Genomic DNA, 24038 nt, shown 5'->3' with positions numbered 1-24038 from the left:
CAGTTAAATTGTCCGTAAAGGGTCTGTAAACAAGGATTGAGTAAGTCGCCGCATTATCTCTGAGTGGTTCACCCATTTTCTACTGCTCTTTTCTCTTGGGGTCGCGGGGGGTGGCTAGAGCCTATCCCAGCTGCATCTGATCAGTGCAGGTGTATCTAATGTAATGTGACTATATAATAACCAAAAAACAAAACCTGCTAATTTACTGTATCTTCTTTTTAGGAGAATCTGTGGCTTCACCGGCTGTCAGCGTCATTCCTGAAAAAGGTGGGTTTTTTGGGTTGTTTTTTTTTACACCTCTAAATAAAACTTATCTTTAGTCTAATACAAATATTTTCTTTAGTTGAAAGTGTGGCATCCCACTCTGAGAGACATATGGTCAGGCGCAAAGGTAAGGCTGGATTTTGTTTTATAAATGTGCGTGTAATCGTGCTCATTTTTCCACGTGCAAATTGCAGGTGAATTTCTGCCATCATATGTAAAAGGTAAGATAGTTCCATATAGTTCATCAACACAAACCGTTGCTACAGTGGAACCTCCAAAGTAGAACACGATTGATTGATTGATTGAAACTTTTATTAGTAGATTGCACAGTACAGTACATATTCCGTACAATTGACCACCGAATGGTAACACCCGAATAAGTTTTTCAACTTGTTTAAGTCAGGGTCCACGTTAATCAATTCATGGTAATCTATCATGCTGCTAGACTTTTATCTTGTTATAATTCCCAAAGAAAATACTTAAAAGTAATTAATTCCACAGACAACATCATATAAACTGCAGTGTTATTTTTGAGGTTAGGGTTTAGTAATTGTTAGGGTTCTGTCTAGGGTTGAGTTCGGGGTTTTGGCTCGGTGAGATTGGTGTTAGGGTTTTGGCTAGGCTCAGGATTAGGGTGTTAGTATTGGGGGTTTGGCTTGGTAGTGTTGGGGTTAAGGTTTTGGCTACAGTTGAGTTTGGGGTTTTGGCTCCGTAGGGTTGACGTCTGATTTATGGCTAGGTTTCAGGTAAAGTTAGGGTGTTGTTTGTGTTTTGTTTTGGCTAGGATTGGAGTTAAACGTTTTGGCTTAGTGAGGTTGTTTGTGACTTATGGATGGGGGTTTGATTCAGATGATTTCTGGGGAAAAAAGTTATCATGATGTGTTCAATGTGGTCTTGTAAAATGTGTTATTAAAGGGTCATTTAATAGCCTAAATACAAAAAAGACACAATAATAGCTGACAACAACAAAGTCAAAAATACTATTTAGGATTTTGGACAGTTTACAATGACTTTTGAATGGTTTAAAATTATTTTTTGTCTGGGAAAGTGAAGCTCTCCACCTAGAGTTATGGTGCTAAGAAGCCCATGTAGATTTTGTCCAAGAATAGGTCAGTTCTGCATCAGTTTTTTCATGAAACATAACATTTAATGTTTGAAAAATACATAATGAAACAATAAACTGTTATACTCTGCTGCACCAGAATCAGCAGTGGCTGCTTCATCTGAGTTTGACCCCACAACAAACACTCAATACCAGCAGCCCAATGATACCTTTGATGGGGAGTGTGATTGATGCCACTGCTTGGTTGTCTTGGTTTATGAGTGAACTGCTTTACCACTTGCAGTGACTAAGACATCAATCAACACCTTGGCTATTTCAATTATAGAATAGCTAATTAGCAAAATATATGCTTAATTTTTTCTAACTTAATTTCAACTTTAATTGAGATTAGATGAGGCTTGTTGTTGTTGTTTTTTTATCTTTGTTTCATAACATATTCCATGCACTCATACTTGCACATTTAAGGCAAATGCTACATATTTACCTGTGGACTATCTTGAGCCAGGCCACTTTGTTTTTTTTGCATATAGTTCCAGCTTGATTGTTATATACAATAAAATACACACTATACAACTTTGTTGAGTGGTTAATTGAACATGTATTTGCAATCAGAGGTGTAATAACATGTTGCAAATCAGTGAAATTAAAATAATAATAATACATAATAATACTCAATAAATTGGGTGTATTAAACCAGGCAGCGTCAAGAAAACTGAATAACAAGAAAATTGAAGGTGGCAATGAATGAGGGAGAGGGGCCCACACCGATATTTTTTCAGGGGGCCCAGAATTCCTAGCAATGGCCCCTGGGTACAACCTTTGAGGACATTTGACTTTGGAGGTTCACACACACATTTTTTTTTGTAACAAGTATTAATCTTTACCTGCGTTGTGTGACATGCTGCACAGACTGCAGATGAACGTGATCTAACCTAAAGCTGATATGAAAGAAATCTGCAAGGCTAATATAACAACAAGAATGATAGTAACAATTACAATACACAGCATGATTATATATACACGGGTCAATAATGTAATGTCTTTTCTCTCACATTTTTACTTCAAATGGTTCTCCTGAGGTCTTGTGTACTTCATAATTGCATTTTTTAAAATCTGCAGTGCATTGTCCAAGCATTTTTTTGTACAAGCGCTTGCCCGAGCATTTGTTTTGTCTCCACTCTGCATTATTTCTATATTTTTTTACCCACTAATGTGAAGCATGTCAGAATGTTTTGTGCAATAACCGTGTGGCTCATTTCACCTCATCACCCGTGTACCTTCAACACCTTCCTCAACATGCAAAGTTGCAGAGATGATGATCGCCGCTAAAGACACAGAAGACAACAAAAAAGCAGCGAAGGAAGCGCCAGCATCACCGGGAGAGGAGATAGAGGAGAAGGACACGGGAAAAGATGAAGGGGAGGAGCAAGAAAAAGATGACGTTGACGAAGTAACAGAAGAGCAGATGAATAAAGAAAGATATGAAGAAGAAATTGTGACAAAAGAGGAGAAGACCAAAGATGCTCAAGTTCTAGTAGTGGAGGAGGAGTCAAGAGATGAAGAGGATACAACATTAGATGAAGACAATGTGGAGGAGACAACAAATAAAGGTGATGATGAGGAGAAGGAAGCAGAGACAATTTTAGATGATGATGCGATGGAAGATGAAGAGACTACAAAATTAGAGGAGAACATGATAATGTTAGTTGAGGAGTCGACATTAGATAACGATGACACCACAACTGTAGATGACAACGAGGAGGAAGTGGAGACAACATCTGAAGAAAGGGAGGAGGGAGAAAACACCACCACTATTAAAGATGACGATGAGGAGCAAAAAGAAGATGAGGAGACAACATTAGATGAGGAGGAGGAAAATGAGGAGACCACAACTGAAGATGACTCTAAGGAGGTAGTGGACACAACCATAGAGGACGAGGTGGAGGAAGACACAACCACAATTGAAGTTGAGGAGACCACAACTGAAAATAATGAGGAAGAGGAGGAGATAACATTAGATAAGGAGGAAGATGAGGAGATCACAACTGAAGATGACAGTAAGGAGGAAGAGGAGACAACTGAAGAGGGGGAGGAGGGAGAAGACACCACCACAATTAAAGATGACGATGAGCAGGAAGAGGAGGAAACAGCAGATGAGGAAGAAGAAGAAACAACATTAGATCAAGAGGAAGACGAGGAGACTACAACTGAAGAAGACAATGAGGAAGAAGAGATGACAACAACTGAAGAGGAGGAGGGAGAAGACACCACCACAATTAAAGATGACGATGATGAGGAGGAGGAGGAAGCAACAACTGAAGACGATGATGAAGAGGAAGATGAGGACACAATAGGAGTAGATCATGTGGAGGACACCACAACTAAAAACGATGAGGGTGAGGAAGAGGAGGTCGAGACCACAACTTTAAAACATGTGAAAGAGGACCAAAAGGAGGAGACCATGTTAGATGGGGAGGAGGAGGAGGAAGATGTGGGGACAACACTAGATATTGGTATGGAGAAGGAGGAGGAGGCAACATCACTAGATGATGATATTGAGGAGGAGGAGGAGACAACTGAAGATGGGGACAAGGATGAGGAGCTGACAACAGATGAGGAGGAGGGGGAGGAGGAAGAAGAAAAGGAGACAACAACAGAAGATGAAGATAAAGAGGAGCCTACAACAATATTAGACGACGAAGATGAGGAGAAGCATAAGGAGACAACAATAACAGTGGATGAAGAGGAAGAGGAATCCACAACAATATTAGACAACGAAGATGAGAAAACAACCATAACAGCAGATGAAGATGAAGATGAAAAGGAGTCCACAACAATATTAGATGAAGAGGATAAGCATGAGGAGACAACAACAGTAGATGAAGATGAGAAGGAGTCCACAACAATATTAGATGAAGAGGATAAGCATGAGGAGACAACAACAGTAGATGAAGAGGAGGAGACTTTCATTAATAATGAAGTTCATGTAGATGAAGATGAGGTGGAGTCTTCAGTACACCAAGTTGAAACTACATCTGATGAAAGTAACCACAGCTTAACATCTGATGATGATGATGATGATGATGAAGAAAGAGTGAGTTTATCAGCAGTGTATGACCTAAATACAAACAGCGACAGGATGGATGACGGCCATGACAACAAGAAGAAGAAGAAGAGTGAAAGTGGGAGCGTGGAGCCTGTAGGAAGAAGGAAAGATCTCAGCAAACGTGACAAAGGTACTTCAGTCATTCTCATTCATCACCTTTTCATGAAAGCCTCATGAAAATGTTCCAGTGTGTTCCATGATTGTCACCATGCTAGTCAGGTCAGTGTCATGCAGTATCTTCATTACAATGCAGGCTGCTCAAAAAGTGCCCCACTCAGACTTTTTAATGAGGTTCTGAAATGAACATGTGTCTGTAAAACCTGGGTATGGACAACAAAGGGTGTATAAAAATTAGAGATGCTTTAAAATGTAATATCGGAAATTATCGGTATCGTTTTTTTTTTATTATCGGTATCGGTTTCTTTTTTATTTTATACATTTTTTTATTAAATCAACATAAAAAACACAAGATACACTTACAATTAGTGCACCAACCCAAAAAACCTCCCTCCCCCATTCACACTCATTCACACAAAAGGGTTGTTTCTTTCTGTTATTAATATTCTGGTTCCTACATTATATATCAATATATATCAATACAGTCTGCAAGGGATACAGTCCGTAAGCACACATGATTGTGCGTTTCTATGTAACTGTTTTTATATTGTTTTATTTTCTTTTTTATTCAATAAAATGTTTTTGATTAATTTATCTTATTTTATATTTTTTTTAAAAAAGGACTTTATCTTCACCATACCTGGTTGTCCAAATTAGGCATAATAATGTGTTAATTCCACGACTGTATACATCAGTATCGGTAATTAAGAGTTGGACAATATCGGAAATCAGCAAAAAGCCATCCCTAATAAAAATGTATCATCTCATTCACGTCACAAACTCTTGCTTTTGAAGTTGCAGGTTTTCATGACGTCATGAAGAAAAACTTAGACTGCCTAGACCCACCCCTAGCTAGAATAACCCGCCCCGTGTGTACGCCCACCACTTTGTAAAAAAGGGGGCTTCGCTCCACATCTAAAAAAAATAAAGCTCTGCCAACTATCTGTTACTCAGCTACAGACGTGGAAGCCATACTTGCCAACCCTCCCGATTATCCCTGGAGACTCCCGAATTTCAGTGCCCCTCCCGAAAATCTCCCGGGGCAACCATTCTCCCGAATTTCTCCCGATTTCCACGGCCCCAACAATATTGGGGACGTGCCTTAAAGGCACTTCCTTCAGCATCCTCTCTCACCTGAAAAGGAGACTATTAACGTATTTTTCAGAGTATAAGTCGCTCCGGAGTATAAGTCGCACCGGGCCGAAAATGCATAATAAAGAAGGAAAAAAACATATATAAGTCGCACTGGAGTCGCATTTTTGGGGGAAATTTATTTGATAAAACCCAACACCAAGAATAGACATTTGAAAGGCAATTTAAAATAAATAAAGAATAGTGAACAACAGGCTGAATAAGTGTACGTTATATGAGGCATAAATAACCAACTGAGAACGTGCCTGGTATGTTAACGTAACATATTATGGTAAGAGTCATTCAAATAACTATAACATATAGAACATGCTATACGTTTACCAAACAATCTGTCACTCTTAATCGCTAAATCCCATGAAATGTTATACGTCTAGTCTCTTACGTGAATGAGCTAAATAATATTATTTGATATTTTACGGTAATGTGTTAATAATTTCACACATAAGTCGCTCCTGAGTATAAGTCGCACCCCCGGCCAAACGATGAAAAAAACTGCGACTTATAGTCCGAAAAATACGGTATATATATCTCCGTTATCCGTAGGTTTATCTATAACCCATAAAGTAGGCAGGCACGGAGCTATTTCTCAGCGTGTGTTTATTCCAGCCGGCACGTTAATACACTGACACACAACATCCGGATTCCCATCATGCATTGCTGCAAAACTACGGCAAGTAGTAATGTCCAAAAACGTAACAGAGACGAAGCAGAAGAACGAAGAAGAGACATGGCGACGACTACCGTATTTTTCGGATTATAAATCGCTCCGGAGTATAAATCGCACCGGCCGAAAATGCATATTAAAGAAGGAAAAAAACATATATAAGTCGCACTGGAGTATAAGTCGCATTTTTTGGGGAAATTTATTTGATAAAACCCAACACCAAGAATAGACATTTGAAAGGCAATTTAAAATAAAGAATAGTGAACAACAGGCTGAATAAGTGTACGCTATATGAGGCATAAATAACCAACTGAGAACGTGCCTGGTATGTTGAACGTAACATATTATGGTAAGAGTCATTCAAATAACTATAACATATAGAACATGCTATACGTTTACCAAACAATCTGTCACTCCTAATCGCTAAATCCCATGAAATCTTCTTCCTCTGTGTCGCTTCTAAACAACTCTGCCAACTCCAAAGGTAGACAATGCGCCGCTTCCTCTTCTATCGGTACGTCTAGTCTTTTACATGAATGATATAAAAGTATGATATTATTTGATATTTTATGGTAATGTGTTAATAATTTCACACATAAATCGCTCCAGAGTATAAATCGCACCCCCGGCCAAACTATGAAAAAAACTGCGATTTATAATCCGAAAAATACGGTAGTAAGAAGAAGAAGTACGCTTGCAAGTTCCAAAATGATTGGAAAAAATAATTTCAGTTCATCCAGGATAGCTCAAAGGGGAAGGTTGTATGCTGCCTGCACATTTTGTAGATCAGACTTCTCCATTGAACACGGTGGCCGAACGGATATACTCATTCATGAACTGATTATTTATATATATGTATATATATATATAAGAAATACTTGAAAATATATACAGCCCCCGCTACACACCCCCATCTCCCGAATTCGGAGGTCTTAAGGTTGGCAAGTATGGTGGAAGCTGTGAGTTATTTTGTTGCTCTTTAGCAAATAGGCAAACCTCGCACCACATGTCACAATGTGAGTCTAACGTTAGCACTGTAGCTCACATCGCTATGCTAGTGTTGCTAACATTTGTGTCCTCCTGTGCCACTCCTTGTTACACGTTGTTGTATGTGACATATAACATATATTAGATGAAGTGCACAATAGCGGAGACACACTCAATCTGTCGGCGATAACCACAGCTCAGTAGCATTGAAGCTACAGACACACAAAACGGTGTGTTCCCAGTAAGGCTTCCTAAAAGCACTTTTACATGGTCTAAATTCCAGTATCAAGGCAACACACATTCAATACACTATTGAGTCAGCTAAAACACATTAAAATTGATTAAAAATATAGGAACTTGAAGTCAATAGAAGGCCAATGAACCTACAGGAATTCTACCTAAAAGTAACAAGACACACTGGCTTACACTTGCTGTGTTTTTAGCGTAGTGTTTTTGCACTGCATGATCGATTGTCACGATCCCATTGTGAAAATGACATAAAAACACTGTGTACTTTACTTGATGTGTGTGTGTAACTGTGTATTTTATATTGCAGTCGTGGAAGAAGCAGAGAAAAGAGAGGCACTTAAAGAAGTTAAAGATAGACTTAAAGGTAATATCCCTTGTAGGTATGCTAATATCTAGTAAGGAGGATCTAACTCAGGGGTGTCTAAACTACAGCCCAGGGGCCGGCGTCTTCAATTTGGCCAAATTTGGCCCTAGAGACGGCACGAGTTCAAGATACAAATTTGTATCGTGTATCCATATCATATACAAATATCCAGTGGTCTGATTGCTAACATTTTGTCGCCATTTGGAGGCCATCGAAAGTAACATTGCCTTTAATTGTAATTTCAAGTCAATGAAGTACAGCATTTACTTCTACGACCCAATCCAAACAACCTTGCCTAGTCACAGGGCAGAAAAAAAATGCCAATACAAAAATTCAACAAACCCTGTCACACATAACACAACCTGCTCATTGAACTTTGTGGATATTATAAAAAAATGTCCAATCAACATAAACAAATCAAAGTAACATTTAAAAGCATTACAAGAGAGGATGGGAAAAATGCAAAACATTCTATACACTTATCCATTTTGGCGCATTTTAGCTGCTTGATATTTCTGTTTGATTAAAAAAACCCAGTCAAAAAGTTTGGACACCCCTGATATAACTCGTACCTGAAAATAGATGTGATTTTTTTATAGTTATGATGATGCATTACGCCTTATACAGATCTTTTAAAAGACAAGAAAAAGGACGCAGAACATGAGGAATCAGTCAAAAACAAAACAACAAGAGAAGAAAAGCCAAAAGAGAAGGTCAAACCTACCTTGACTACGCTTCTTGAGCAAAAAACGGACAAATCCAAAGGTAATGCCAACTATGTGATGCATTACATTGTATCGTACGCATGCAAATAAACTGAAACTGAACTGAACTCAACTAATAATGACTGAATAACGTTGCAAATGTCGTGATACATACTATAGGTGATTTTAGCATATTAAGAAGTATAACAGACTATGATACAAGTGCAGAACTAAGTATGCCACTTGTTTTTAGAACAAACGCTGGAGAAGAAGCCACCAAAGGAGCCTCAAGTTAAAGCAAAGTCCATCAAAGACAAAACAGATATTAAAAAGCCTTTTGAGGAGGTCTCCAGAGTTAAGAAGCTGGGAATTAAGAGAACAGCCACAGACGACAGAAAGTATTCAAAGGATCTGAGGAAACCTACCAAAGAAGAGAAAAGAGAGAAAGAACCGGATTTTAAAAATCAAACCAAGAAAGAGGAGGCAAAACCTCTCAAAGAACCTTTTAGAAAGGAGAATGAAGTCAGGAAAACTCTGAAAGAAGAGAATGGGGTATTGGAAACTCCTAAGGACAAGATAGATAATACGGTAAAAGAAGACAAAAAAACACTCAAATCCCAGAAAGAGGTCAAGAAACCTGACAAAGAACAACGAAAAACTGAAGAACCATCCAAAGAAAAAGCCAAGATAGAGGTCAGGAAATCACTTAAAGAAGAGCAAGATGTTGAAGAACCACCTAAGGAAGAAGCCAAAGAGGCAAAAGTGATCAGGAAACCTAACAGAAAACTGAGTCCCACCAAGAGATTACTCAAAGAAGAAGACAAGAAATCATTGATTGTTAAAGAAGCCAAAAAAATGTATTCAGAAGTTGAGAAAGCTCCTAAAGAGGAGAATGTCACAATGCAACATCCTAAAACAGAAATCAAAGACAAGAAACTTCTCAAAGTGGGGAAAACAATCAAGAAAACCGTCAAACCATCAACAGTTGAAAAAGAAGATCAGAAACTTAATTTGGGAGAAGTCAAGAAAGCTCCGGGAAAAGAGAAAGTCATGAAAGAACATCCCAAAGACGAAAAAGAACTCAAGACACTTGTCAAACCAGAAAGAAAAATGAATGTCACGTCTAAAGAAACAACGAAACCCCAAGATGACATTAAAAAAGTCAAGAAATCTCCCAAAGACGAAAAACAACTCAAGAAACTTGTCAAACCAGAGAGAAAAATGAATGTCACGTCTAAAGAAACAACAAAACCCCAAGATGACATTAAAAAAGTCAAGAAATCTCCCAAAGACGAAAAACAACTCAGGAAACTTGTCAAACCAGAGAGAAAAATGAATGGCACGTCTAAAGAAACAAAGAAACCCCAAGATGACATAAAAAAAGTCAAGAAATCTACCAAAGACGAAAAAGAAATCAAGAAACTTGTCAAACCAGAGAGAAAAATGAATGTCACGTCTAATGAAACAAAGAAAACCCAAGATGACATTAAAAAAGTCAAGAAATCTCTCAAAGATGAGAAGGAAATCAAGAAACTAGTCAAACCAGAGAGAGAAACAAATGTATCGTTTACAGAACCAGTGAGACCATCAGTATACCTGAAAGAAGTCAAGAAATATTCCAAAGTCAAGAGAGATGCCATACGGGATATAATGATTACAAGACTTTTGAAAGTAGAAGCCAAGGAACTTACAGAAAAGGAGGAGACAGAACCTAAGAAAGCCACCAAAGACAAGAGAGAACAACATAAACCTCATGAGAAAGAGAGTGTCATCAGAAGCACTTCCAAAGTAGATAAAGAAGTTCTCAAGAAACCTCATATAGAAGACAAAGCAGTAAATGAAATTACCAAAGAAAAGGACGACACCAGGAAACAGCTTAAAGAACAGAAACCAAAGACAGCACATAAAAAGGCCCCCACTCTGGAGAAGGAGAAGACGCCTCATGAAGCCCCATTTCAGGTGAAAGAAAAGAAAAAGCCTCTTAAAGAAGAGAAGATTCAACCTGAAGAAGAAAAGATTATAGTCAAAGAAGAGGGGAAACATCCTAAAGAAAAGATACCACTAATAGAAGAGGAGATCCAACCTAAAGAGGAGAAGATTCAACCAAAAGAAGAGAAGAAACCTTCTAAGGAGAAGATTCAATCCAAACAGGAGAAGAAAGCTCCTAAAGAGATGAAAATTCAACCCAGAGAAGAAAGACATCTCAAAGAGGAAAAAACGCAATCTAACGAACAGAAGAGAAAGACTCCAGTCAAAGAAAAGATGATCCCATCCAAACAGGAGATGAAACCACATCAAGAAGAGAAACCTCTTAAAAAAGAGAAGATTCAACCTAAAGAAGAAAATATTCTAGTCAAAGAAGAGGGGAAGCATCCTAAAGAGAAGATACCACCAAAAGAAGAGGAGATCCAACCTAAAGAGGAAAAGATTCAACCCAAAGAAGAGAAGAAACCTTCTAAGGAAAAGATTCAATCCAAACAGGAGAAGCAAGCTCCTAAAGAAGAGAAGAAACCTCTTAAAGAGGTGAAAATTCCACCCAAAGAAGAGAGATCTCTCAAAGAGGAAAAAACGCAATCTAACGAACAGAAGAGAAAGACTCCAGTCAAAGAAAAGATGATCCCATCCAAACAGGAGATGAAAACACATCAAGAAGAGAAACCTCTTAAAGAAGAGAAGATTCAACCTAAAGAAGAAAATATTCTAGTCAAAGAAGAGGGGAAGCATCCTAAAGAGAAGATACCACCAAAAGAAGAGGAGATCCAACCTAAAGAGGAGAAGATCCAACCCAAAGAAGAGAAGAAACCTTCTAACGGGAAGATTCAATCCAAACAGGAGAAGAAAGCTCCTAAAGAAGAGAAGAAACCTCCTAAAGAGGAGAAAATTCTACCCATAGAAGAGAGACCTCTTAAAGAGGAAAAAATGCAATCTAACCGACAGAAGAGAATAAGTCCAGTCAAAGAAAATACGATCCCATCCAAAGAGGAGATAAAACCACATCAAGAAGAGAAACCTCTTAAAGAAGAAAAGAAGATTCCACCCAAAGACAAAGAGGTTACAAAAGCCCCCAAAGAAGATAAAGAACAAAAGAAACTCCCCAAAGAAGAGGGGGAAGATAAAGTAATGGAGAAGAAACCTTCCATCAAGAAAGTAAAAATAATCAAGAAACCAATAAAAGATGCTGCAGAATTAAGAAGACCATCTAAAGAAGTCAGACAGCCCTTGAGAGAGAAGATACTGACAGAATCTTCAAAGCATGAGAAGAAAGACAAAGAAAAGGAAGGACCTGAACAGAAGACACCCACAGAGGAGAAGGAAACCCCCAAGAAGCTTTCAATGGAAGAAACCCCACATGAAACAAAGACAGTATCATCAAAGATCCCCAAAGACGTTGCTGAACCCGTCAAATCTTTCAGGACTCACGGACTTGTCAAAATGCATCTCCAAGAGGAGAAGGAAGAACTAGCTGAGACTGCTTCAAAAGACCAACCTGAAGAAACATCAGAGAAGACCATAGACAAAAAAGGACTGAAGATCCTCAAAGAAAGAAAACAACCAGAAAAAGATGAAAAGAGAGAGATCATTTCCAAAGGACTGCAGAAGATAATCAAACAAGAATCAGAGGAACCCTTAAAGAAAGAAAAGCATGTTTTAAAACAATCTAAGAAGGACGGAAAAGACAGTGAACAGAAGAAGCTGTCCAGGGTGGTCTCTGAAGAAGTGAAAGTGATCGCCAAAGAGAAAACAAGGACCATAGTCAAAGACGTGAAAGAGGACAGGAAGAGTTCTACGGAAGAAGCTGTGAAGACAGGTATGATACAAGTCCTACAACATTCCTTTGTCTTAATGTAGGACCTCATATTAACACTTCAGGTAGAAAGTGCACAATTCAAGCAGTTATTCATTGACACTTTCTGTTTCTTGTTCTGTTCAAGCCACAAGAACCACAAAGACTGAGAAGACCAGAATGTCCATCATGACGAAGGAACATGTTAATGCTACTAAAGCTGGTGAGACAACTAAAGGAGGACCGTCATACCAATAACACCAGGATAGACTGGCAATAGGAATACAAGTCATCTCAATTGAATTTAAATTAGGGATGTCCGATAATATCGGACTGCCGATATTATCGGCCGATAAATGCTTTAAAAAATGTAATATCGGAAATGATCGGTATCGGTTTCAAAAAGTAACATTTATGTAGGAGAAGTAGAGAGCGCCAATAAACCTTAAAGGCACTGCCTTTGCGTGCCGGTCCAGTCACATAATATCTACGGCTTTTCACACAAGTGAATGTAATGCATACTTGATCGACAGCCATACAGGTCACACTGAGGGTAGCCGTATAAACAACTTTAATGCTGTTACAAATATGCGCTACACTGTGAACACAAGCATGACAAACACATTTCGGGAGAACATCCGCACCGTAACACAACATAAACACAACAGAACAAATACCCAGAACCCCTTGCAGCACTAACTCCTCCGGGACGCTACAATATACACCCCCCGCCCATCTCAACCTCCTCATGCTCTCTCAGGGAGAGCATGTCCCAAATTCCAAGCTGCTGTTTTGAGGCATGTTAAAAAAAATTATGCACTTTGTGGCTTCAATAATGACTATGGCAGTGCCATGTTGGCATTTTTTGCCATAACTTGAGTTGATTTATTTTGGAAAACCTTCTTACATTGTTTAATGCATCCAGCGGGGCATCACAACAAAATTAGGCATAATAATGTGTTAATTCCACGACTTTATATATCGGTATCGGTTGATATCGGAATCGGTAATTAAGAGTTGGATAATATTGGAATATCGGATATCGGCAAAAAAGCCATTATCGGACATCTCTAATTTAAATACAACTAAATAAAATTCATGAAATAACCCCAACTCTGCTATTTAATATGTGTTCCCAGCTGATGTGCCCAAGAGACCTATAAGTTTGGTAAGGGTCACCAAAAAGCAGATAGCCCCCATCTTGAAAAAGGAACAAAAGAATGCAACCAAAATAGGTAAATAATCCTAGTAATTTATAGCCAACTATTTATCCATCAAACTATTTATTAAAACTTTTTTTTTTCTTTAGAGGCCCCAAAGGTTCCTAAGGTGACGGCCAAACCAGAAGCTGCAAAGAAAGGTATATACGTTTTAGTTTTTTTACTTGTTTAAACTAAGGCTGCCAATTGATTTATATTTGGAATTTAGATTAATCACAGGGTTGCTGTGGATTAATTTCCATTTAGCCTCTCACTACCGGATCAACTGCACATTTGGTAACACTACTAAGACAAACTGCATGAAATATTTTGCTATTAACGTTTTAGGGGTTTTCGGTCATTCTGCGCAGCAAAAGGTTAACATTTTTTAACGGATAAATAATGATTAATCTGCATTTAAGCGTTAATTTTGACAGCCCTAGTTTATACAAATAGATTAACCTGCTGATAACCAACGTCCTCTGCAGTGGACATTTCTTTTTGGTGTATTTTTTTGTCACAAGAAAAAAAAAATTGTTTCGCAAAACACAAATGTCCACTGCAGAAATCCGGCGCTCAAGAGGTTCCACTCCATACCTTTTGATTTGAAGTCATAAGTATGAATAATTGTAAGAAATTTGAGGTTATATTCTAAAATGTTTCATTAGTTTCTCCTATTACGATGATCTGATACAAAAATGTTTTTGAGGAGTAAAGTAATCAATAAGTAATATGCTGCACCTAAGTGGGTATTGTGCTATTTTGTCACACAGAGGTGCCAAACGAAAAAGTTGCAGCAGCTCCTGCCAAGAAAGGTAACGCTTTATAATTCTTCACATAAATGTGCATTTGACATTTTCAAACAGGAACAAAGTAAGACTACAAGTGTGTTGGTTTTTTTTATGCAGCGGCTCCGAAGACAAAGCTCAAACCGGTCATCAGGAAAAAAGGTAAGCCCTTGTTCATGTCATTAAAGTAGCGCTGTCAACGTTAACGCATCAATCACAACAAAATTGCATGATTAATCTGCATTTATACATGATTCATGCGCTATTTATTTTTGACACAATGTTGTCTGTCGATCTGTGTTGGCCCTGCCATGAGGTGTCGACTTGTCCAGCAACCCCACAACCCCGAGAGGGACAAGCGGTAGAAAATGAATGGATGGACATTTATTTATTTTGATTTAATGTATTTGGTCAGTCAATACATGCAAAGATGTGGGAGGAGACTGGTGTGCTTGCTCTCAAATTTCACTTCAAAATAATACTCCACGGGACTTCAGATCAGTGACTCTTAACCATTTTGACCTGGGGGCCCGGGTATTAAACAGCTTGATTATTGCACAGGTGTGCCTTAGGCTGCCCACAATAAAAGGCCACTCTGAAATGTGTAGTTTTGCATTATTGGGGATCTGGAGGGGTCAGAAAGGCAGTCAGTATCTGGTGTGACCGCCATTTGCCTCACGCCGTGCAACACACCTCCTTCGCATAGAGTTGATCAGGTTGTTGGTTGTGGCCTGTGGAATATTGGTCTACCCTTCAATGGTTGTGCAAAATTGCACATATATATCCATATATACACAGAGATGTCCATATATATATGCATATATAGATATACACATACATATATAAACATACATGTATAAATATTTACATATATACACACACTCACACAAATATATATACACACACAAAAACCCATATACTGTATATATATATATATATATATATATATATATATATATATATATATATATATATATATATATACATACATACACACACACACACATATATATACACATGCACGCACGCGCGCACACACACGCATATGTAAATTTTCATACAATTGTGCCAAAGTTAACTAAATTAATGAATTTGTCTTAACTATCAATATCAATACATTCAAAGTGAAAATTAAAATACACCCTCACCACTTTAGTCATATTTTTGGGGAAAAAAATCCCCAGACTTGTGTTTGTTTTACATCAGGGGTGTCCAAAGTGCGGCCCGGGGGCCATTTGTGGCCCGCAGGTAATTTTTTAACGGCCCCACGGCACATTTTAAAAATATGATTGAAAAAAATTAAAAACATGATAAGTGGTATAAAAGAGCAAACAGGTGAAATGTAACAAGAAAATGTCGCAATGTTTACTTTAATAACACAAAGCTGCCATGCAGGCTATTTCTTTCTTTAAAAAATAATAATGAATCAAAATCAATGTCATTATGAATTATTGACCTATTCAAGGATCCAATTACGTCACATTTGAGATATTTTTGGGGAACATGTTGCATATTTTGTGTTTGCCTTATAAAAAACTGAGCTGTTTTTTTTAAAGGGCCTAAAACGAACAAACGAAAAACATAAACAACAATAAAATATATAATTGACGGATAGATCTGAAGTTGATCTCGAGATTATTGTGTTAAAAGTAAACAGTAAAAAAAAAATAGAATGTATTTTTAACACTATAATTTTAGTGTGATTTGTTTTTAAGTGTCATTTCTCAAAAAATAATAATGAATTAAAATCATTGTTGTTATGAGTTATTGACCTTTTTAAGGCTCCAATTATTATATAATCTCAAATATTCCACTTAAAAAATTTATTTTGTGAAAATATTGCATATTTTGTATTTTTTCCATTAAAAAAAACAGGGTTTTCTTTGACAACAAGTGCATACAACTTAAATCTTTAAAACCGTTATATTGACAGATAGACCTAATGTTGATCTAGAGATTTAAAACTTGAATAATAATAAAAATAATAATACTAAATAATGACACATTTTTAATATTTTTTTTACCAAAACCCTTTGGGGTCCCCGGGATCAAGCCTGAGTGGAGGCCTAAATGTATATTTTTTATACATATATTGTATTGGTTTTTAAAATTAAAAATATCGAAATGGCCCCTGCTTGCTTTGATTTGTCAGTGTGTGGCCCTCAGTGGAAAAAGTTTGGACACCCCTGTTTTACATTGTCATTACTGCCCCAAGTGGTGGAAAAGTATATTACAACTGAGTGCCACTGCAGCCCATACGGACCACAGCTGAGAAACAATGGGCTGCTGCCGCATGGTTAAAAAACACGGCTTTAGATAATACTGATGCCAAATTTTGACCCCAAAAAATGACATTCATTCAAGTAAAACGTGGAAAATTTTCTTAGGGGACATTTAACAATAACATTGCATTTGCGTCCAAATATTGGATCCTTTTTTTAAATAATTAAAATGATGCAAGTAATTTACTGCGATTACTCCAAAGTCAAGTGTGCTTAATCTTATTAAAAAATTATTAGTATAGACATTATTTCTTATTTGTCGTAGTATTGGCAGAACAAGAGAGTCCTGCAAGAAACGCCTCCCTGCTGAAGGAGAGAGTCAAAATAGTGCCAATGAAGAAAGGTCTGTGGGCCTTTTTTTCCCTCTTTTCTTGAGACTTTGAATTCAAGTAAACATTCTGTATATCGATGCAGCTGCAGTTGTCACAAGGCCCATAAAGAAGGTCACGGATGTTACCCCTAAGACTCGTACGTATGCTGCACACTGAAGATTCATCGCAAAGAAATGTAAACACAGCAATCATATACAATTTGTCCTTTTTAGCTGCTGAAGCAGTCGCAGTAAAGGGAAAAGCAGTTGTGCCAAGAAAAGGTAAGCTGTTATTCTTGTTATATTTACTTATTTCCAGTGGAACCTATTTGTGTCGACATAAGCGCAAAATTAACTTTTACTTGAGACTTGGTACAGAGGAGAATAAGCGATGATGAAGTCTTTTTCAACTTGTTGACAAGGTTTTTTCTCCATGTGTGCATATTTTCATTTTACCGTTATATATCAATATTTCCCATACAATCATTTGTTTGTGACAGCCCAGGATAAAGAAGATAGATCAGTGTAGCCAATTAATTGGATTAATTAAAAAATTAAAAGCGGCTAGTGACAAATTTAGTGAGGATTAAACAATATCAATATATATGCCGATAGACACAAAATCGATAGCAATAAAAAATGTGTTCAATAAATAATTCAATATATTTTTCTTTGTCGGAAAAAAATGGAAATAGCAAAACAAGGTTGGTTGCATGAACAAAGGCACTCGCTCTTTGGTAACCGAGCAACGCAGGAAGTGATCAGTGAGAGTGACACGCTAACAGCCAATCAGGTTAGAGTATCAACTATCAATTTTTGTTGCGCCATCTTGTTGTCTCGCGGATGATTCTTTGTATGGAGTGTAAAGAGAAACCAAACATGAGTGCTGCAGAGAGCAAAGAAATTGTGGATAAAAACAAGAAAAGTCACCTCGGCCGTTTTTTGGGGATTTTTTTAAAAAGCAGACCGTAGATTATGCAAGGCGCTTGTCCCCACCGAGAACGGTATTACCACACTATCTTAGCCACGCTCACCCTCAAGAGCACAGCTGTAACTTTCTGGCACTAAGCCTGCAGAAAATAGTTCTATTCAGGTTTCTCTATGGTTACATTTTGTTACACTTTATTTAGCATTTCTTACATATTCCTTATTTTTGCACCTTCTTTTTGAGAGGCAATGTGATTTTACAATTGTGTTTACATGGATTGAATGTTTTCCATGGTGGTTTTGACATTTCCTTCCTTTTCTTAATTGATAAATGAGGGGATTATAATCATAGGAAGGTTACATTTTAAATACAAATGTTTACATTCAATAAAATGTTCCTGGACATTTTTTTTCTATAGGTCACAAAAATCTAAATTATCCATGTCGACCAATATAAAACACTTATATCATGATACAGTTTTTAGTCATATCCCCCAGCCTTAAAAGTGTTGCTTTGGACAACACCAAAACTACCAAAAGGAGCAAAAAATTGATAAAAAAAACAATGTTTGTTATTCTAAACACATTTGTTTTTTATGTTCTTTTACTTACTTTTCAATTCCGCAAATTCGCTAATAGCACCAAAAACATTGCAGTCCTGTGGGAACACAGTTTGATATATGATGCTCTTATCTCGCCTAACTGATGCGGTAATTTTGTTGTATCTCATCACTGTTGTAACAAAGTTTTCATGCAAATCTTTCTTTTGGCGGCTATCGATCTGAACAAAACTAAAAGCTATTAAGTACATTTTGTCAGTTGTTTTTATAGAATCCAGGGGCCGTACTTATCAAGCTTCTTAGAATTACTCCTAAGAAGTCTGCTAAGAGTTGACTTAAGAGTAAATAAATTATTCGCTGAAAGCTGCACTTAAAAGTTAGTTATCAAGCGTCTTACTCACACTTTCAGCGAAGTGTAGGACTGAATCTTAAGTGTCACACTCAGAGCTGAATTACGACATTACTATGTGCCGTAAACGGAATTTTAGGTGACGTCATTTCTGTGTCCATAGAAATGACCAATCACGGAAGGGAATCTGTTGTCTAAGAATAAAGAAATATCTTGGAAATATTTAAGTGGACAATGGGAGTGTATATTTTGACAATAAACTACAAAATAATACAAAACAAACTAGTCCCCGCCGGCACTCACGCTACCGCTCCCTCTCTTCTATCGCCCACACACTCACTGACGTCACTCACCTCACGGCCACACACATACGCTACTGTCATAACATTTTCTTTCCAATTCATTAATTAGGCAACTAATTTGAAACTGGTGTGGGTGGCTCTATATATACTAGCCCACTGCAGACACATGCAGAAATCAACAAGGAATCGAAAAGTATTAAATCTGTGACAAAAATAATAAAACGATACCGTTTGATCAGCTGCTCGTCATCAAAAAAAAAAAACATTGTTCCGTTCCCTGAACGTTCGCGCACGTCTCTCTCGCCTCAGTGCCATCCCCTGCTGGCAACTCCTAACCACTTAAGACACCTCTGAAGGTCTCTTAAATATCGTGGCGAGTAGGAGTGATTCTTATACTTAAGAACGTTGATAAAAAGCTTTTATTCTTAAGTTTGAGAGTAGGACTAAATTTCGCAAATTCTCAGGACTTAAGTGTAAAATGGCACTCTAAGAAGCTTGATAAGTACGGCCCCAGGTTAATATTAACATCCTTTTATTTTTAAGCGTATTTAGCACTGAGTAGGAAGTCACTTTTTTTTTTAAAAATACTACATAATTTGACTTCTGTTGTGGTTCAACGCTGCTTTGTGATTGAGTTAAAAATGACTATATCATTTGTCTAGAGAAACAGATCCATTTAAGACCCTGGTGGACCAAGGCTTGAGAAGTCGGTCGACATGACGGGTTGTCAACATAAGCGTGTGTTCACTGTAATATCACGCCGCTAGAACTTCTCTACTTAGAACCTGCCCCACCTAAGCCAAAGCAAGCTGCAGCTGGTAAAATGAATGAATTGATCAAAAACATGACTTTCTTTTTTACGTTGCTTACAGATGGAGTAGCCGCACATAAAAATGCTTCTCTAACCAAAGAGAAGGTGAAAGTGGTGCCACTGAAGAAAGGTGCTTATATCTTCTATTATTCAAGATTAAAAAAAACTATCCAGGATGATATCATTGAGTTATTTTAAGATTTTTTATAAAAGGGGTTGTCAGAAAGAGGAGGGCTTCCACTAAAGGATACATTCATTATCAGTTTAAATATCATTTGGTGTCCAGACCCCAAGAGGGACAAGCGGTAGAAAATAGATGGATGGATGTATTATGATGATGTCATTGATTAATGATGTAAAGAACAGACATTAAGGAACAACAATTCTGAAGGTCCCCCACGATTGTAAAGTATGATTTATTTTATTTATTTATATCAAAGTTCTATAAATTATAACTTCTGCACTGAACAGTAATGTAACGCACCAACGTGGGGTGTCCTGGCTTGTCCAACACCTACACTGTGTATACCATCCATTTATTTTTATGCTAAAATAATTACATATTGTTACTTTATTTTGATTTTTTTTCTCCAATATTTACCACACTAATACTTCAATTCCTATATTTTATTTGTACGATTAACTACAATGATCGTTTTGTATTCAGAACCAGACGCTGCAAAGGAAAAGGCCAAAGCAGCTGATGAAAAGAAAGGTAAACAAAGATAAGTCGTATTTTAAGCTCATATGCTGAAAAGTCTTTTACTTTTATTCTTATTTCATTTAAGTGTCCTCTGAAGCCGAAGCTGACACAAAGAGGGGAAAGGCCACATCTCTTCTAAAAACTAAAAGTAGCCTCAATTTGTTATATTAATAATGTAATGTTATTATACACATAAAACAATTGAAAAAATATAAATGATCTAACTATCTTAAAAAATATTATACTAATAAATATATATTGTTAAAAATATATATTTTTTAAAGTTATTATTTTTCGTACCACAGTGCAAGAGCCTTCAAAAGAAAATATCAAGCCTGCAGCGGTGAAAAAAGGTAGAGTGCTGCATTCCTTTTCAGTATCCAAAGTTTCTCTTTTTGCATTTTAAATGATTTCCTATTGGTCTCCTAGATACTGAGCTTGCAAAGGAGGCAAAAGTAGCAAAGAAAGGTAAGAAGGCAATAAGCACATTGTTTGTGACTTTGGAGACATCATTATTTAAAAAGGAGGGGGGATGTTATATTACCTTTCATTTTAAATTTGTACTATATTTTTGAATTTTAATCAGTTTATTTTGTATTCTAACAATTTCATATTTGTCCAACAGAGGCTAAGCGTGCAAAAGAAGTCAAGGCAGAAACGAAAGGTGAAGAAAACAATATGAAAAAGCTGATTTATATATAATGTATATATATAAAATATATGTATTTTTTTGCAATAAAAAGTGTGGACGTATAGAAGTTACTGTTAATTAAAAATATTTTTTATTCCTTTTTTTTTTTTTTAAAACATTCTTTAATTATATTCATTGTATTTAATATATATATTTTTTTTTTTACAATTTCAAAAAGGAGTGAGGGAGGTGGAAGATGTAGTTGATTTAATTTAATTTAATTCCATTTAATTGTTTTGCATTTAAACGTGTAAGGGTATCTAGATCATGTTGCGCATTTTAATAATTTGTTCTACTTCATATTGTTTTTAACAGAGCCTGATCTTGCAAAGGAGGCCAAAACAGCTGCAGCAAAAAAAGGTAAACAACGCACAAATGTATGTGACTTCCGCCTAAATTGTTATAATTTAAAGCAGGGGTGTCCAATGTCCAGCCCAGGGGCTATTTGTGGCCCACATCTAATTATTTACCGGCCCACTACACATTCTAAAAATCCTATCATTAAAAAAGCATGAAAACTGGAATAAATGAGCAAACGTTGAAGAATGTTTGTTCTTTTTTGACAAAACAGTGGTGCAGAAGGCAACCAAAGACGAAAAATCGAAAGGTGACAGGCTTAAAATTTGCTTTAACTCCAAAGTGTCCTTTTACTTCTGTTGGTTATTATTAATTCTGTTTTTATTATCACTAACAGAAGACAGAGTTCTTAAAGAGATACAGGAGCCGGTGAAAAAAAGTATGTGAAATGAAAATTTTAATTTGGGGGAACAAGTCATTTATCATTAGTATTGATTGACTCGTGACACTTGTGTTGTAGATAAATCTGCAAAAGAGGAGCAGGCAAAAGGTAACGTTTTTTGGTAGAAGATAGTCTTGTGGTGCTTTGTGCTCGTTCAACTCATTCATTCTCATTTCATCAGTCGACTCGGAGGAATTTCTGATGGAGGGTAAGTATGTGGCGACTGATGCATCGACTTCAGGCACTTTTTCAACTGAACGGTCTCACGACTCCACCCACAGACGAGCTGCCCTACTTTCAGTGTTTCTTCGTGGACGAGGACGAGGCCCAGTTTCCCTTTTACGCCTTTTCGCCTCTGCAGATTTAAAAAGCGGACAATGAGAAGGCCAACGCCACGCAGGATTGTGGGCCATTTGGAATGGGTTTTTGATTTCAGGTTTGGTTGAGCTCTCGTACCAAATATGTACAACCAATGTCATTCCTTTTTTTTTTACAGTTTTGTTTTAAATTATTTAATTCTTAATGACTATAATTGTATTTGATCTTCACTTAATTGTATTTACATTTTTTTGAATTTAAATTGATTTATTCATTCTGTACTCATATTTTCACATCGAACATCAAATATATTGTATTTCCACAAAACTGTTGAACAAATACATGAATGCCTCAGAGCAGACATGGCATCTGTAAAGCCGAAGTTTACATTGCCCGGCCCCTATTGGAGAAAATACAGTATTTGTTGTTTTTTCCCCGTATTTATCTGAATGTTTGTTTTGTTTTCACCCAAAAACACGTATTTAAACAACAGTTACAGTCACACACACACACGTGCTGTCAGTTTTGTTACTTTACCGTCATAAGGAATGACTGTACATGTACTATGTAGTATTTGAGAGCTCCCAAATATGATGGGAAAAAAACTAGCTATAGAAACATTGGCATTTAATGTCTTATTAAAATCTAGACGCCAATGTTAATGCTGGCGACTAACTAAAAATGAACTATTTTTAGTTAAGTTCCTTCCTAAATAAATGATAAATGGGTTATACTTGTATAGCGCTTTTCTACCTTCAAGGTACTCAAAGCACTTTGACAGTATTTCCACATTCACCCATTCACACACTGATGGCGGGAGCTGCCATGCAAGGCGCTAACCAGCAGCCATCAGGAGCAAGGGTGAAGTGTCTTGCCCAAGGACACAACGGACGTGACTAGGATGGTAGAAGACCAACTATGCACTACTGATGTATATTACAATAAGATCTAATAAAAAGATGTCAATACTTGATGAGCGACGCACAATTCTGAACTTCATTCAGATTTGCCTTCTTTTAGGCAAGCATCAGAAATGAGGCCTGAATACTGACAAAGACGTGTTGAATACATTTTACTGTCACCGCACATCATGTGATGGCACTCCAGCTGTGATTTTGTGGCGGCGGGTGCATTGTATGTCCCAGGCCAGACCGCACCAGCTGTTGTTTATGAAGCTTTTCTATTGTACTTCCAAATGCTACCGAATGGATGACAGTTAATGTTAATCCTAAATTGACACACACATAATGGAAATCCACTTATCTCTTTTTGGAAAAAAAACCCCACACATTTTGTGTAAACGAAGCACTCAAGCAGGCTCAGGCTTGTATGGGTTTTTTTTCCAGAGGAATACTAGTGCACACTTTGCACTTACTGTATGACAGAAAATGAAGGTATTTCATTAAATATGTTTATATTGTTTGAAATCTGCATGTGTGTTTATTTATGCTCTAAAAATGTCAAATGACAAAAGTGTAGAAAACAAAGTGATTGTAAATAGAACACTACTGTTGGTAATATTTGACATTGTGCTTGTATTTGACATTAAAAAATGAGCCGTGCAAGTTCTTCTTGTGAAAATTGTGTATTCATCCTTTAACTCTG

General features: G+C 37.0%; 1 protein-coding gene across 1 annotated transcript in view; it reads left to right on the top strand.

Annotated features, from left to right (window-relative positions):
- Positions 1-23953, top strand: part of LOC133645089 (titin-like) — a 45287-nt gene extending 21334 nt beyond the window's left edge. The window contains exons 11-37 of the mRNA XM_062039880.1: positions 223-267; positions 344-391; positions 459-485; positions 2632-4563; positions 7910-7966; positions 8594-8731; positions 8924-12478; positions 12603-12677; positions 13594-13689; positions 13764-13814; positions 14427-14468; positions 14562-14603; positions 16989-17066; positions 17138-17191; positions 17268-17315; positions 20044-20112; positions 20650-20697; positions 20771-20833; positions 20991-21038; positions 21115-21153; positions 21311-21349; positions 21692-21736; positions 21948-21983; positions 22071-22112; positions 22194-22223; positions 22297-22323; positions 22397-23953. Of these exons, the coding sequence (XP_061895864.1) occupies positions 223-267; positions 344-391; positions 459-485; positions 2632-4563; positions 7910-7966; positions 8594-8731; positions 8924-12478; positions 12603-12677; positions 13594-13689; positions 13764-13814; positions 14427-14468; positions 14562-14603; positions 16989-17066; positions 17138-17191; positions 17268-17315; positions 20044-20112; positions 20650-20697; positions 20771-20833; positions 20991-21038; positions 21115-21153; positions 21311-21349; positions 21692-21736; positions 21948-21983; positions 22071-22112; positions 22194-22223; positions 22297-22323; positions 22397-22482 (6860 nt within the window). The 3' untranslated portion in view covers positions 22483-23953. The remainder of the gene's footprint in view (positions 1-222; positions 268-343; positions 392-458; positions 486-2631; positions 4564-7909; positions 7967-8593; positions 8732-8923; positions 12479-12602; positions 12678-13593; positions 13690-13763; positions 13815-14426; positions 14469-14561; positions 14604-16988; positions 17067-17137; positions 17192-17267; positions 17316-20043; positions 20113-20649; positions 20698-20770; positions 20834-20990; positions 21039-21114; positions 21154-21310; positions 21350-21691; positions 21737-21947; positions 21984-22070; positions 22113-22193; positions 22224-22296; positions 22324-22396) is intronic.
- Positions 23954-24038: the final 85 nt, after the last annotated feature.

Source organism: Entelurus aequoreus, linkage group LG03 (genome assembly GCF_033978785.1).
Source record: "Entelurus aequoreus isolate RoL-2023_Sb linkage group LG03, RoL_Eaeq_v1.1, whole genome shotgun sequence".
In the NCBI taxonomy this organism is placed as follows: Eukaryota; Metazoa; Chordata; class Actinopteri; order Syngnathiformes; family Syngnathidae; genus Entelurus; species Entelurus aequoreus.
Note: the sequence above shows the minus strand (reverse complement) of the source record. Positions and strands in the feature narration are given on the sequence as shown.